The sequence below is a fragment of the Micromys minutus genome (assembly GCF_963924665.1).
Source record: "Micromys minutus genome assembly, chromosome: X".
Classification (NCBI taxonomy): domain Eukaryota; kingdom Metazoa; phylum Chordata; class Mammalia; order Rodentia; family Muridae; genus Micromys; species Micromys minutus.
Genome location: NC_137970.1, coordinates 1,722,914 through 1,738,901, shown reverse-complemented (window position 1 = coordinate 1,738,901; position 15,988 = coordinate 1,722,914). Strand labels below are relative to the sequence as shown.

Genomic DNA, 15,988 nt, shown 5'->3' with positions numbered 1-15,988 from the left:
ATCAGTTCCCTTCTCTAAATACTGAAAGAATGCTAAACTCTCATATATTCTAGTACAATTTGAAAAAAAGACTAGACTTTATAAACATTTATTTACTTAAATAATATACATTTGTTCATTAATTCTACTTCCTATAATATCACTTACAAATAACATTATGCCCTTCCAATCTTTTTATAAAAGACTCAAATTCTTTGACTTAACAAACCGATCCATGATGTATGTATCCATTTCACAATATACTTATTATACTTGTCTACATTTTATACCAACGAATGATATCCGCCAATAAAGTCTTATTAGGTTACAAGATTACAAAGATCATATTCACAGTTTTATATTTTAAAACAGCAAATAGATGACTCTGAAACAATAATTTTACTCTTGGTTATATTACCACGCAACATTTACTATACATTAAGCATCTAATTGAAACTAAATATGTTCAATCTTACGCTCAATCATCTATCACACATGACGATAAATAGGAAACGTTTACCTTGTGTATAAGCATAGTCATCTGATCCAGAACTAGAACTCCTTTGATACTTGTGGTTCCCCTTTTCTCCCCCAGAGCCTGGTATCACTGAAATGGGCTGAATAGGTTCTGGTGCTGCAGATCGTTCTTCTTGGTCCACTAAATTTAGAAGGTTTTCGGTTGTTGTTCGGCCTACAGTAATCTTAAAAACTGTTGTTGGGTTTGGTATCACCCGAGGAGAAGGTGATGGAGCACATGAAGGTCCAGTTGGCTGTGTATATGTAATATACACGGGATTAACACTAAATGGAGGTTTTGGTTGATTAGATATCCCTCTTGAAGGAGAACTTGAAGGTGGGGTGGTAGCTGTATACAGTGAGTGCTGGTTCCTTGGAGATGGTTGGTTACTGATGGGTGACGGACTTCTAGTTATTGCTGTCCCAGGTCTTTGAGAAGGTTCAACTGTAATTTCTATCTTCTTCATAGAACCTTTGGGTAAGCTGGATGCTGAGTAAGGGAGATAGGCTACTGAATGACTTCCTGGTTTCTGATAACTAGGAGGTCCTTGTTGATATAGGTGGGGTGGAGTAGTTGAAGGACTAGGTGGCATAAACACATGAGAGCTTGGGTGACCCAGCTGGGGTGGTTGGACTTGATGCTGTGGAGAGCTAAAGGGAGAAGGACACTGAGAAGGAGGCGGTGAGTGGTAAACTGACTGAGGAATTTGCTGTTGTTTAGGAGAATACTGAGAAGGTTGATAGTTCTGTTGATGTGGATAAACAGGTAAAGGACGCTGGCTGTAATGAGGCACTGGGCCTTGTGGTGAGGACTGCCATGGAGCATTCTGAGGAGTTTGTCTTCCTGATGAACTCTGAGATGTCTGTCTAATATAAATAGAACCAGGAGATCCATAGAGATTGCTTGGAATTTGTGGAAGAATCTGTAAAGCTCTTGGTACAGTCTGTCCAGAAGGAAGGTTCTGGGACACTGTAACAGTAATTGGATTTGTACTATACCGAGGTACGTGCATGTAGGATGGAGGTGGTGGCGGTGGTGAAGGACCTTGCATAGCAGACGGATTCATTCCTGTTTGCATGGAAGATTGCTGCTGAGGTGGCTGTGAAGGCGGAGTAGCTGCACTTCTATTCTGTTCATTCATAAAAAATGGATTATAGTTGGGAGTAGCAGCCACAACAGCTGGAGCCGAGTGTGGTTCCTGAACTAAACATATCAGCTGTTTACCTGCTGTATGCTGAGGATCAATATGTCCATCACTTGAGCTATGTACCAGTGTTCGACCACCATTAAGGTGAGCTCCATCTCCGGGGTGGTAGCTACTAGGAGAATGGATACCCAGATTAATATGCAAAAGGCGATTTCTATTCATTCTATTGTCTTCTGGACTATGGTATTCCATATACAAGTATTTACTGCTCTCCTGGGAAAGGGCTCGACAACAGGCTTCTAGATTGTTGTTATTCTATGGGAGAAAATGGTACAAACAAGGTTGGCAAGATTAACAAAGCTTAAGAATGGAAGTCAGTTACATAAACACTGTCATAGAATAAGTTGAGCGCAGTATGTTAACCATAAAACCCATCATGGTCATCCGTCCTACAAAAGGAATATTAAACAATCCGAAGAATAAGCATTAACTCACATTGCTAGTTCTACCACTACTGCTACAGAAATGTAAAGCACCTACTAATGAACACAGGGACTCAACCCCAAGTTTTCTCATTCCAAATCCAGGACTCATTTTACACTTGTTGCAGCTCAACAACTTAAAATGTTGTGCTACTCTTGGATTCACCACAATTGCTGTAACATCCATCATTAATGTTTAACCTGATAAAAATGAAAAAAAAAAACCATCCTTTAGTTTTAAAACGTATCAAAATCAAAAAGTAAAAATAATATTCCAGAAGATTTTAAACAATAAAATGTCATACTTTTTTCCTTTTTTCATCTAAATTTATCATCATATAACATTAATGTGTATCATTAGCAAAGATTTAAACAAAGTAAGAAAAATGAGCAACAAGCAAAATTCTATAGTTTGACCCATGTCTTTCTTTGTGATTTTGCCAGAGTTAATGGGAATTTAACAAGCAACCATATCTAGATTGCCTTAATAAAAACCACTATTCCAAGTTTGTACAAGCTGAACAGCAATTTAATATTCTTGAAATAGCTTTTAATTGTGCACAGATAACAATTCCAATAGAAGTTTCAATGTACAGTAATCAAATGCTTAGTTTAAATTTTTAAAATCATTTTAAGTTTCCATTAAAATATAGAACTCTCATCTATTAAAGTAAACCACATTATTCACTACTTTTGAAATAATTAGCAAACTTAATGAACATGACTTTCTCTGTAACTCAAACATATATGTTATCATACGTAAGTGCATTTTACATAAAAATGAAAGGAACTACTTTACTTCTGCAGTAACCTGAATAAGATCTTAAGCCTACCACAGGACATGCAATGAAGTGACAGTAGTTTTGAGGGAAATTTAGAGTTCTTCCACAATCCCACGGACAATTCCAGATGCAGGGAAAGAAGACTGGGAAGGAGCATTCCTCACCAGAGCCACTGAACTAGTTAACCATACAACCAATTCTAGGTTCCTGGTCTCGAGTGTCAGTGCTCTTTCTACACAGCAATTTCAAAGGAAAGGATGCGTTGTGAAAAAAACATTACTAAACTGGAGCTTAAGGAAGTTAATAAAAAAATAGTCTAGCAAACATTTGCAAAATGAACTCTAAGTAATTTAAAGAATTTGCTTCATGAAAAACATAGGTAACTTGATTTGCCTTATATAAAGTATTTAAAAAATACTACAGAAAAACGTACTAATTGATGTTTAGGAAGAATTAAGACTGCAAAATATAATTTCTTGTCCTGCCTGAAAAATCATGCCGAGCAAGAAGCTACCTATTAAAACTAAATGTGAAATGCCTGGTGAGACGGCTCAGTGGTTAAGAGCACTGACTGCTCTTCCAGAGGTCCTGAGTTCAATTCCCAGCAACCACATGGTGGCTCACAACTATCTAAGTCCAGTCCCAAGGATTCAAGGCTCTCCTCTGGCCTCTGTAGGCACTAGGTATGTACATAATATAGACACACATGTACAAAAATACTCATGAACATAAAGTAAAAAATAATTTTAAAAAATCTGGAGTCAAAAGAATACAGATAGACTGATAACTAGATTGAGTCAGTAACAGATACTAGAAAGAAAAACAAATAGTAAATAAACTATTCCAAAATTTTAACAAATGTATAAAATTGGGGGGGGGCATACTTTTAGTATTTGGTATTTTTTTGTGAATAACCCTGAAGCCTTATTCTTTACATAACAAATCAGGAAGCCCAATAGTAATCTTACAAAAAGGATTCTAATACAAACAATGAAAAGTTAGACTGTCAACATATTCACAGGCATGCCTAATGTAAAAATACACGAATAAATTCTATACAGGAAAACTTAAACTACAAATATGGACTATGTAAATATTATTGTTACAGAACTACTATAAAAGCAACAGTACAGAGGAGACTCAAATGCCATAATTGATTTGCTTAATGTTTTGACAAAAAAAGAATAAACATGTCAAAGAGTAATCAGAGTTCAAAGTTGTTTAATTGGATACAAGGGTTATAATTTTCTATGCAGAACTAGAAATTGATCCTAGGCCTTTATACATGTTCTACCACTAAGTTATACATTCTCCTGTTGTCATTTTCATTTTTGAAACAGTGTCCCATTAATCTCCCCAGGGTGTCCTCTAACTTGTAACCCTTTTGTTTCATTCTCCCCCAAAAGCAAGGATTAAAGGTGTGGGCCACTGGCTTAGTAACAGGTAAAAATATTTAAGAAGATGTAAGCATGAGAACCCAAGCTGAGATCCTAATACTCATAAAAGAAGCTGTGTGTGACTATGTTGTGCCTGTAACCTCTGTGCCAAAAGAAGCAGACAGGAGAACTGCTGAGGCATGCTGACCATTAGGTTTGTTTGGCATACTATCAGCTAGGTACAGATTGAAGGGGAGACCCTGACTAAATGGAGTAAAGTGAAAAGTGATACAATAGGGCAAATAATGTCCTTTTATAGCCTCCGCACATGCACATATATACACAAAAATTTGATTTTTTTATTTTTGTATAATTTTTATTAGATACTCTGTATTTATATTTGAGGTGTTATCCCTTTACCCTGCCCGCCTTCATCCCCCCTCCCCTTTCAGTTGCCTTCACAAAGGTGCACTCTTCTGATCCCCCTTTCCACCCCATTGCCTTGTCATTATCCTACTTCGGGACAACATGCCCTCCCTGGAACAAAAGTCTCTTCTAATATTGATGCCAGACACTGCTATCTTCAGCTACATATGCAACTGGATCAATGAGTCTCTCAAAGTGCACACAGAGGTTGGTGTTTCAGGCTATGGGAGTTTTGGAGGGTTTGGTGGGTTGATGATGTTATCTTCCCATGAGATTGTAACCCCTTTTAGCTCCTTAGGTCCTTTCTTTAGCAACCTCATTGGGGTCCCCGAGTTCCGACCACTGGTTATATGTACGCATGCTGAGCTCTATCTATATGACTCTAGCATAGTCCCCAAGGAGGCATCTCTGTCTGGTTCCTACCAGTAAGTACTTTTTGGGACCAGTTATAATGCTTGGCTTTGGTGACTGCATATGTGTTGAATCCCCAGGTGAGGCGGCTTCTGAGTGATCTTTTCTTCAATCCCCGTTCCTCTATTTGACCTTGCATTTCCTCCCATGAGAGTTTTATTCTCCCTTCTAAGAAGGACTGAGGCATCCATATTTTGGCCTTACTTCTTTTTGAGGTTCATGTCTATGAATTGTTTCTTGGGTATTCAGCGCTTTCTGGGGCTAGTATCTGCTTATAAACACTTTTAAAAGAATTAAGGGAACAAAATGATGTAAATTAGGGGGAGATAGTCCAGAGTGGATTTAAAGCCTGTGTTTCAAATGCAAACTACTAGGCTCCTGTATGTCACTGTGTACACAAGGCTTTTTGGGTCTTGGTAGCCCAAGCTAGCCACAATTTGCAGCACTCCTTCTACCTCACTTCCTAATGACAGGCATGTAGCATCATATAGAGCTTTAATGTAGGTACTTCCTGGAGTCAGTAGATTGTCAATGTCCACACTAACATTTTGTTAACGTCAAAAAAACAGTGAAACATTTAGAACAGTGTTCACTGAGCTGAGTTTTACATTTTATTCCTTTAGTTAAGTGCCCATGGCAGTACAATTAATGAAAGGCCAAAGTAAGTTACAAGTATGCTGGAGCTAGACCGGGTCCTAAGTAAACAAAGTCAATTCTAGAGAATGGTTCCAACTAGAAGATTCAACTCTGGCTTAGTTTTACTATACAGGAAAGTAGCTTTTTCTCCTCCACAAACATAAACCTAAAGAACTGAGATAGGTATGGTCATATGTGAGCAAAAGCCACCACACATAGCACAATAACCTTGGGCCCAAAGGTGTAGATTTAGTAAAGAATTTTTAAACAATAGAAATCCCTGGGCTGTCTAGTCTCTACTTGTAATTAACCTGTTGCATTTCTGTTTGATGATTTTTGTTGCATCCTTCACTTCTCAAACTGCAGTAAGGAAGTATGAACATGGCTACACACTGTATATCATGTGCCATGTAAACCAAAATCTAAATCACTGAGATATCATGAAGAATGACACCAAGATAACAGACTCAAAGTACAGTCTGTAACTAAGAACTAAAAGATTTCAGTGTTCAGAGCAAGACAAAGGGAATGTTCCTGAACAAAAGAAAGTCGACTCACATTTTTACCTAGTAAGGACTTATGAGCTGAAATAATGAAGAGGGAATAAAGAGTTTTTCTAAAGAAGTTAACCTAAGTTTGGGATTTCAAATGTATCTCTGGGGACTAGGGGTAGTTTTGAGGTAGAGAGCTTGAATTTTTAAGATTTAGGGATTAATGGCAATCTTTTTAAAAATGATTTATTCATTAGGAGTATGCATGTGAGGGTCAGGGGAATTTGTGGTGATAGCTTCTTACATCAGGCCTGGCAGCACCTTTACCTTTTATTTTATAGCTACATTAGCTTATTCTTCCCAATTTCAGAGGATTTTAAGTGGATGAGATTGTACCTTTTGTGGAATATTTAGAAATTCATAAAGTCACTTTTCATTGTCCAAACTGTAAAGATACTACTGTTATCCAGTGAGCAGGACATAGAGATCTCACTAGTCAGTTATCTGCCCTACAGTATCAACGGTACCAAGTCTGAGAAATCCGAGACTCCATGCACTACCACAACACACTGGCAACTCTAACAAGGAAAACTGTAATATTTTTGTTGTGTTACCATCATTTTCAGGAAACGTACCTGTAACATGCACTGAGATACTACACCCTCTGGAATTTCAGGAAACCGTTGTCGAAGATCATGAAGAACCTGAATATCAAGCTGTGGACTGCTTTGCGCCATGCCAGCGTCAATGTTGGTCAACTATCTCTTAGGAAATGGGTATTAACAGATCTTCCAAAAGTAATCTTCCAAAAACTTTGTCATTTTTTTCCTAAAATAAATAAAAGTTTTGTTAAGTCTAATTCTATATTTTACTTTACTCAGATACCATCAATTATTAAAATCAAGAAAATGAAAAAATATACCTGGGCCCAATGTTAGAAAATGGACACATTCAATTTATTTCGTTTGATGTACAATAGCCAACAAAATTAGTGCTTAGAAAAGGACAACAATGAGTCACCCCATAACCTGCTGTTCTGGAAGAATACAGGTTACATTCTATCTCCTTCCATTCTCCTTGCCTATACTGAGTTCCCTGTAGCACTCCAGCCACCCCGAGAAGCCTGCAATCCCCAATGGACGCCCATTCTCATGCCACATCTCAGGCTGCCTTTATCAGAACTGCTGATCATGAACCATAAAACCCAAGGATACCCATCAGAGACCTACCACATAGGATCATCGTTGAGCTTAGGCCCCCTCCCAATACCTACTACACAGGAATATCCAGGGACCAAAGCCAACCAGATGGATAAAGACCCTGAAACAACAAAAGCCTGGGCAATGTGACATCTTCAGAGCACAGCTATCCTACTCCAGCAAGCCCGGAATATCTTAACACAACCAAAGCACAAGAAAATGACCTTATATCTAATCTTATAAAGATGAGAGAGGACTTTTAAAAGGAAACGAATAAATCCCTTAAAGAATTACAGAAAAATGCAATCAAATAGGTAGAAGCCTTTAATAAAAGAGAAAAAAATAAATCAATTGAAATAATAAGAAAGCTACAATTAAAAAGGTGAAAGAAATAAATAAAATTGTTCAAGACCCAAAAATAGAAATAGAAGCAATAAAGCACAGCCTGAGGGCATTCTAGAGATGGAAAGAAAACCTAGGGAAGAAAAAACAAGAACAGCAGATACTAACACCACCAACAGAATACAGAAGATGGAAGAGAGAATCTCAGGTGTAGAAGAATACAATAGAAGAAACTGATACATTAGTCAAAGAAAATGTTAAATTAAAAAAAAATTCCTGACACAAACATACAGGAAATCTGGAATACCATGAAAAGACCTAACCTAAGAATAACAGGAATGAAACAACGTCAAGAGTCCCAGCACCAAGGGCCCAGAAAATATTTCCAACAACATAATAAAAGAAAACTTCTCAAACCTAAAGAAAGAGATGCCTATAAACATATAAACTTATAGAACACCAACTAGATTGAACCAGAAAAAGAAAAATCCTCCCACCACAAATTCAAAACGCAAAATCTTTAGAATAAAGAATATTAAAGACAGTAAGAGAAAAAGACCAGATAATATCCAAAGGCATACCAAGCATAATAACACCTGACTTATCAACAGAGAATCTAAAATCTAGAAAGGCCTGAACAGATACCTTGAAATGTCTAGGTAACCACACATGCCAACCTAGACTACTGTACCCAGAACAACTCTAAATCACCATAGATGGAGAAAATTAGGTATTTCAAGTTAAACAATATCCTCAAACCCAGCCCAACATAAAGTACTAGAAGGAAAATTCCAACCCAAGGAAGGTAACAACATTCAAGAAAACACAGGAAATAAGTAAATCCATACCAGCAAAAATAAGGGAGTGCCTGCACATATGCACTCGTCCTGTCCATGTCAGTAATGGTGGCATCTTTCTAAGGAGGCTCCCCATGACTTCCTTCCATTCAGTCTTACTATACTTTCCTAGGGCTTTCACTATGCTGCTACTACAAGCTGTGCTGAACACCACAGGAGAACCAAATGCAACAAAATTAAAACCTCTAGGTACCAGAAAATGACTTATATAAATCCCCAGTCGCTGAGGAATGGCCTGTTATTTCAGAAACTAAGGAAGTAATCAAAATATGAGAAAATCATTTGTGAGGATGAGAAGTCAGCTTAAAGATTGCAAAAAATTGAACAACAAAATAATAGAACACAAATGAGTTATAGGCTTATAGAAATGAAACACCTGGACTTCATATATATGATAAAAAGTTAAATATACATATGTATTATACAGTAGAATCCAAATGGTAAATATGCAGGTTAGTGCTAGAGCTGGAAACATTAGCATTCATCATAGTATTGATCCATGTATCATTAATGAATGCTAAATTTGAGGAAATTTGGGGAAAGTGGGAGATTATATGTATGTGTGTGTGTGTATAAAATCTTTCAAGTATCTCCTTAAAGCATATTGATTGAAAAGGGGAATATTTTGCACCAATAACTCTACTACTGTGGTCCCATGAAAAAATACTTAGGTTTAGAAATTGTATCTTAAAACTTCTTGGCAGTAAAGGACTTGTACCTACTCTCAAATAGAAAATACATACACATACTGTGTGTTGTGTATATGTGAATATATTGGAAATTTTTTAGCACCAACAAAGCAATCAGTTTCAGGCATTAAAAGTTTTCAAGTTCCAGATTTTCCAACTGAGATTATTTAAGCAAAACATAAACTCTGTGCAAATAGTAAAAAAAAAAATGAAGAAAAAGTAGAATCTAGAAAATTCTGGTCTCAAGCATTTGAATTAGAGATTCAACCTGTAAAACTTTTCAGTGTATATACTAACTAGGTACAAAGCCTAGCAGAGACTAGGTGTTTAGTAGATTTAAAGTGAAATGAATAAGATCGAAAAAATTATTAAGAATGATTTTACCAAAATTGTCTGCATTTTACAGAAATAGCAACAAGTTTCTTACTACCGAGGGACTGCCATAACCAAAACAATTCATGACTATTTAATTCAAATTTTAATGAATAACTTAATATCCAAAGGCTTTAAGATTTCTTTTTAAAAATATTTTATTGGATATTTTATGTATTTACGTTTCATATGTTATCCCCTTTCTCCCCAACCCATCTTCCCTTCCCCCTCCCCTTGCTTCCAAGAAGATGGTCCCACCAACCCCCTCCCATCTCACCACCTTGGCTTTCCCCTACACTGGGAAAACATGCCTTCACTGGACCAAAGGCCTCTCCTCCCATTGATGCCAGACAAAGCTATCCTCTGCTGCATATGTACCTGGAGCCATGGGTCTCTCCATGTGTGCTCATTGGTTGGTGTTTTAGTCCCTGGGAGCTGTGGGGGTTTGAATGGTTGATACTATTCTTGCCATGGGGCTGCACACCCTTTCAGCTCCTTCAGTCCTTCCTCTAGCTCCTCCATTGGGCTCCCTATGTTTAGTCCAATGGTTAGCTGCAAATATCCCTATCTGTATCTGTATGACTCTGGCAGAGCCTCTGGGGAGGCATCCATATCTGGTTCCTGCCAGTAAGCACTTCTTGGCATCAGCAATAGTGCTTGGATTTGGTGGCTGCATATGGGATGGATCCCCAGGTGAGGTAGTCTCTGATCTTTTCTTCAATCCCTGCTCCTCTATTTGTCCATGTATTTCTTTCTTTGAGTATTTTGTTCTCTTCTAAGAAGGACTGAAGCATCCACAGTTTGTTCTTCCTTCTTTCTGAACTTTGTAAAGTCTTTGAATTGTTTCTTGGCTTTTTTGAAATTTTGGGCTAGTATCTGCTTATCAGTGAGCGTACCCCATGATTGTTCTTTTGTAACTGGGTACACTCAGGATGACTTCTAGTTCCATCCATTTGTCTAAGAATTTCATGGAGTCATTGTTTTTAATAGCTGAGTAGTACTCCATGTTATAAATGTACCACAATTTCTGTATCCACTCCTCTGTTGAAGGACATCTGGATTCTTTCTAGCTTCTGAAAATTATAAATAAGGTTGCTAAGAACATGTGTCCTTGTCAGATGTTGGAACGTCTTTTAGGTATATGCTCAGGGGTGGTATAGTTGGGTCCTCAGATAGTACTATGTCGAATTTTCTGAGGAACCACCAGACATCAGCAATTTTCCCCTGTGCCTATGTGTTCTAAGCTTTTCCCCCACTTTCTATTCTATTAGTTTCAGTGTACCTGGTTTAATGTGGAGGTCTTTGATCTACTTGGACTTGAGCTTTGTACAAGGTGATAAGAAGGGATCGATTTGCATTCTTCTGCATGCTGACTGCTACTTGAACCAGCATCATTTGTTGAAAATGCTGTCTTTTTTTCCATTGAATGCTTTTAGCTCCTTTGTCAAAGATCAAATAACCATAGGTGTGTGGATTCATTGCTGGGTCTTCAATTCTATTCCACTGATCTGTCTGCCTGTCTCTGTACCAATACCATACAGTTTTTAATCACAAATGATCTGTAATATAGTTTGAGGTCAGGGATGGTGATTCCCTCAGAAGTGCTTTTATTATTGAGGATAGTTTTTAATATCCTGAATTTTTTGCTATTCCAAATAAATTTGCAAATTGCTCTTTCTAACTCTATGAAGAACTGAGTTGGAATTCTGACGGGGATACCATTAAATCTGTAGATTGCTTTTGGCAAGATGGTCATTTTTACTATATTAATCCTTCTAATCCATGCTCATGAGAGATTTTTCCATCTTCTGAGATCTTCTTCAATTTCCTTCTTCGGAGTCTTGAAGTTCTTGTCATACAGGTCCTTCACTTGCTTGATTAGGGTCACACCAAGGTATTTCATATTGTTTGTGACTACTGTGAAGGATGTCGTTTCTCTAATTTCTTTCTCAGCCTGTTTATCCTTTGAGTCGAGGAAGGCTACTGATTTGTTTGAGTTAATTTTATATCCAGACACTTTAATGAAGTTGTTTACAGGAGTTCTCTGTAGAATTCTTAGGGTTACTTAAGTATACTATCATATCATCTGCAAATAGTGATATCTTGGTTTCTTCCTTTCCAATTTGTATCCCTTTGATCTCCTTTTGTGGTCTAATTGCTCTGGCCAGGACATCTAGTACATATTGAATAGGTTGGGGGAGAGTGGGCAAAGTAGCTTAAGAAGATTCCTTTTTAATAATTTCCTGATCCTACTTAGAAGTTCTTACAATGCAAAGCCAGCAATTTTCTTATTATGAGCAAGAAAAAGACAAGAATTGGTTTCAAGTGCCACAGCAGAGGCTCCATCCATGTTCAGAGTTCAGAGTACTCTGTCAGCACAAACTTTCCATTCAATTTATCACTATTATTAGCTCTAATTTACTAAACAACTATGCCATCAAGGGTAACTATAATTAGCTCCACTTTGCAAATTACAAAATGAATTCAGAGAATACACTTAGAGCAAAATCACAACTCAAATCCAAAACTTGCATTCTCCAAATCTAGTTTTACCAAAGTCTGCGTTACCAAAGTCCTGGTAGATATCTTTAACCATTCCAATGTACACACTCAGAGATGACTTTCTGTCTCTCAATGGCTGGGGAAAAAATGAGAGTGAACTCTCATTGGTTTGTCATTCGAATAGGAAGTTCTGGGTATGTGAAAGGGTAGAAGGCTAGAAGCAAAACATTTTTTGTACAAATTAATTAGTGATTTTTACTTTATATGAAGTTCAAAGCTAGAGGAAGATGCCTTTTGTACTGGGATTCTTCATGAATTATTTTTTAAAAAAACGGTCAGTGCTTATATTTTATTCACTATTCTATTGAAAACAGATTTTCCTCATACACTATGCTTTGATCAAAGTTTCCCTTTCCCCATTTCCTTTCCCCCTTCCCACCCATCCAAATCTACAACTCTTTATCATTCTCACTAGAAAACCAATAGGTAACTGGAAAAAAAGAAAAAAGAGAGCCTAAGACAAAGGACATGAAAGAAATGCAGATATGCACACACTTGCACATATAGCAATCCCATAAGAACACAAAAATCAACAACTATAATATATAAGCATGGGGGTCTGTAAGGATAATATATATATATATATATATATATATATATATATATATATATATACCCAGACAAAGCATTATCAGAAAAAAATGTGCTCTGTAGACCAGGCTGGCATCTACCTGTCCTTGCTTCTGCTAAGCTTAAAGGTATGGGCCACCACTTAAAACCACAACAATAACAACAAACAAAACCAAAAGCATGCCAAGCATATCACTTAATTGTGTTGGCCATCTACTGATAAACAGAGCCTCCCTGTATTTAAATGTGGTTTATATAATCAGTGAGGCTCTGCTAAGAAACTGGATTTTTCTTTGTGAGTGACTGTCAATTAAAGATAGCTCTGGGTAAGGATGCAGGGATATTGTGTCCACTTTCTCTCTCAATGCTGTGGATCCCACTGGCTTGAAGCTCTGCTCTGTGTATGTGGCTATAGTCTCTGTGAGTTCATATGTACATCAACCTTGTTATGTCTAGAAGGCTTTTATTTTGTTGGTATCTTTCATCCCCACTTACTCTTACAATCTTTCTACCTCTAGGGCTTCATAGACACCCCTACCTCAAAATAACTCAGGCTATTGCCAAGGCTATTGGTTGCTCTCCACAATCTGATAGTAAGGCCCTATTGCTGAAGACAAAACTTATAAAACTCAGTGAATACAACAGAGAAGTTGAGGTGGTACCTAGTTAGTCTTCACCCCTACTGACTAGTGTTCATGATAGTAGAAGGTACTCTGCATGCTAGCAGAGGAGACAGGTAAACATTAAACAGCTACAAGCCCTTTGCTCTACAATGGTAAACTGTCTTCATGATACATTGGCATAATAACAGCACGAAAGATGTGGGAGTAACCAACTACTATGTGATTAAATTGAAGGCCCACTCCATGAGTTGGAAACCATGCCTAACACTGCAATACAAGCAAGGGCCTGACACTAGACAGAACATAGGTTTAGAGAAAACCAAGGACTACTGTTTTGCTAAAAAACCACAGCAATTCAACAACTAACAAGGTTCTGCTATACTCACAGATCAGTGTTTTTGGTGAGCAAGGTCATGTGTTCTTAATGATGCTTGCTTTTCTGCCTTAGTACCAGAAGACTCTCTAAGATTGTTGATCCTTTATTTCCTTTTGGGTTTTGTGAACTCCTAAATGTGTGCGGTATGTGTATGTTCACATGTATATGGAGGATTGGAGCTGATGTCAGATGTCTTCCTCAATTGTGCTTTCTTTATTATGGGCAGAATCTCTTGCTGAATCCACAACCCCGCATTCTAGCTAGTCTAGCTATCTAGCTTACCTCAGCAATCCTGACTGTCTCCTCAGTGCTGGGATTACAAGCAGATTTTTATTGGTTCTAGAAATCCAAACACCAGTCATCACACTTTGAGGCAAGTGCTTCATCCACTGAGCCATCTCTCTATCCCTCCATTCCTCTTTTTTGAAAAGACTGGGTTTCACATTTTAGCTTAAACTGGCCAATGACTAAACAGTGGTCTCTCTGTGTAAACATCTCACGTGATGGGATTATTGATATATGCTACCTATGAATGGGACTCCTAATTTTTGATAAGAAGACTAGAAGGAAAGAAATTATGCTTAGTAGTGGCAACATAGAGAGGTTCTTTGGTTGCATAGTCATCTCCTAAGATCAGAGCCCCGTAATCTACAGGATTCTGCCAGAATTTCTCCCCAAAGAATTCCTCCTCCCAACAAGAGGAAGCTACCTCATAGCTCTGCTGAACCACAATTCCCCATAGTCTAGAAAATGACATTGATACCTAAGTGTTTGGTTTCTACAGGCTTTTCTAAGCTCAGCAAAGATACAGGATTATACCATTATGGGTCAGAGTTCTATCTCTGCCAGAACTTTAGTTCACTTCCTAAAATAATTATACCAGAGCTTGCAAATCAATGGTCTAGGGGCCAAATCCAGCATATAGCTGTGCTAGGTTTGGTCTTGACAGTTATTTAAAGGTGAAATACATTTTAAAATAGGATAACTCACACAAAGGTCAATGTTCAACTTTTCAAAGTCAGACTATCTGGAAACTATAAGAAATAACTGGCTGAAGCCATGTTTTTAGAAATCCACTCCAATCCTACTCACTAGAAGCCACTCATCTATTTTCATACCTTCTAGAGTTGTGGTGCCTGAAATGTGTTATAAAGAATGAATCAGTTTAGCATGTCTAATGGTATATTATAATACTGATACGGTAATCTGAAGAACAGTAATTTATTATATCAAGACTGTCCAAGGACAGGGGAGCTATTCAGCTCAGTGGCCTATCACAGCAACAAATCTCAGAAGGAGCAAATGACCACTAGAGAATACCCTGGATGACAATCTTGATTGGTGAGACAAGCATTTTCTGGGTTTGAAGGAAAATATACTTTGTTGTGAGAGGACTTTTAAGTTTTTTTGAAAATGAACGAATCATACATTTTTCTCTTCCTTTTTCTGTGAGGCAGGTTTTTTATGTAACCCAGACTAGTCCTGAACTCACTCTGTTGTTGTAGTAAAGGCCTGAACTAAAGCTCCAGCTTCTACCTCCAAGTATCAAGAGTGTGCTATTGAACCCAGCTAAGATTCATTCATTTTTCTGTTTTGCCAAGTAATAGTTACTAAACAAAACCCAAGTATATATACTAGCATATTACCTTTTAACTTTCATTCATTCTCATGCTGCTCTGGAGGTTTAATTTAAATAGTAGTTATTAAATATTACCTATATACCAAGCATTGTGTTAAGTCCTTTAGCTCATTTGAGTCCCTCCCATGAGAGACTTTATACTTGGGGAAAATTGAGGCACAGAGGCAAATACATAGTGTTAATATGTTACAGAGGATGTAAGAAGTCTATGCTCTTAGCCAGTAGTTTCCTGTCCTGCTATCTGGTAAGATTCTGAAGATGCCTTAATGCTTAAAGGAAAATTGAAAATAAACATTTCTTTGAAACAGGAGTACTTGTATTAGACTGAACTTTTCATATTAAATGGTAACAGAAAGTTTCTAATACTGAAGAAATTAAGAAAAAGCAGATCTTTCAAAAATATATTTCCAATTTTAGGACTTTTTGCACATTTATCTAAAATCAAATAGGGAAATGATCACTTGTTTCTCCTAAAAGGATCGTCTAATAATTTCTAAAAGAAGCATCCTATA

At 37.3% G+C, this 15,988-nt stretch overlaps 1 protein-coding gene across 1 annotated transcript in view; it reads right to left on the bottom strand.

The window, feature by feature from the left end:
• Positions 1 to 15,988, bottom strand: part of TAB3 (TGF-beta activated kinase 1 (MAP3K7) binding protein 3) — a gene marked incomplete at its 3' end in the record, with an annotated part of 53,789 nt that overhangs the window by 13,692 nt on the left and 24,109 nt on the right. The window contains exons 2-3 of the mRNA XM_080910800.1: positions 6,883 to 7,075; positions 500 to 1,958 (exon numbers count right to left, since the gene is read on the bottom strand). Coding sequence (XP_080766926.1) covers positions 500 to 1,958; positions 6,883 to 6,984 — 1,561 coding nt within the window. The 5' untranslated portion in view covers positions 6,985 to 7,075. The remainder of the gene's footprint in view (positions 1 to 499; positions 1,959 to 6,882; positions 7,076 to 15,988) is intronic.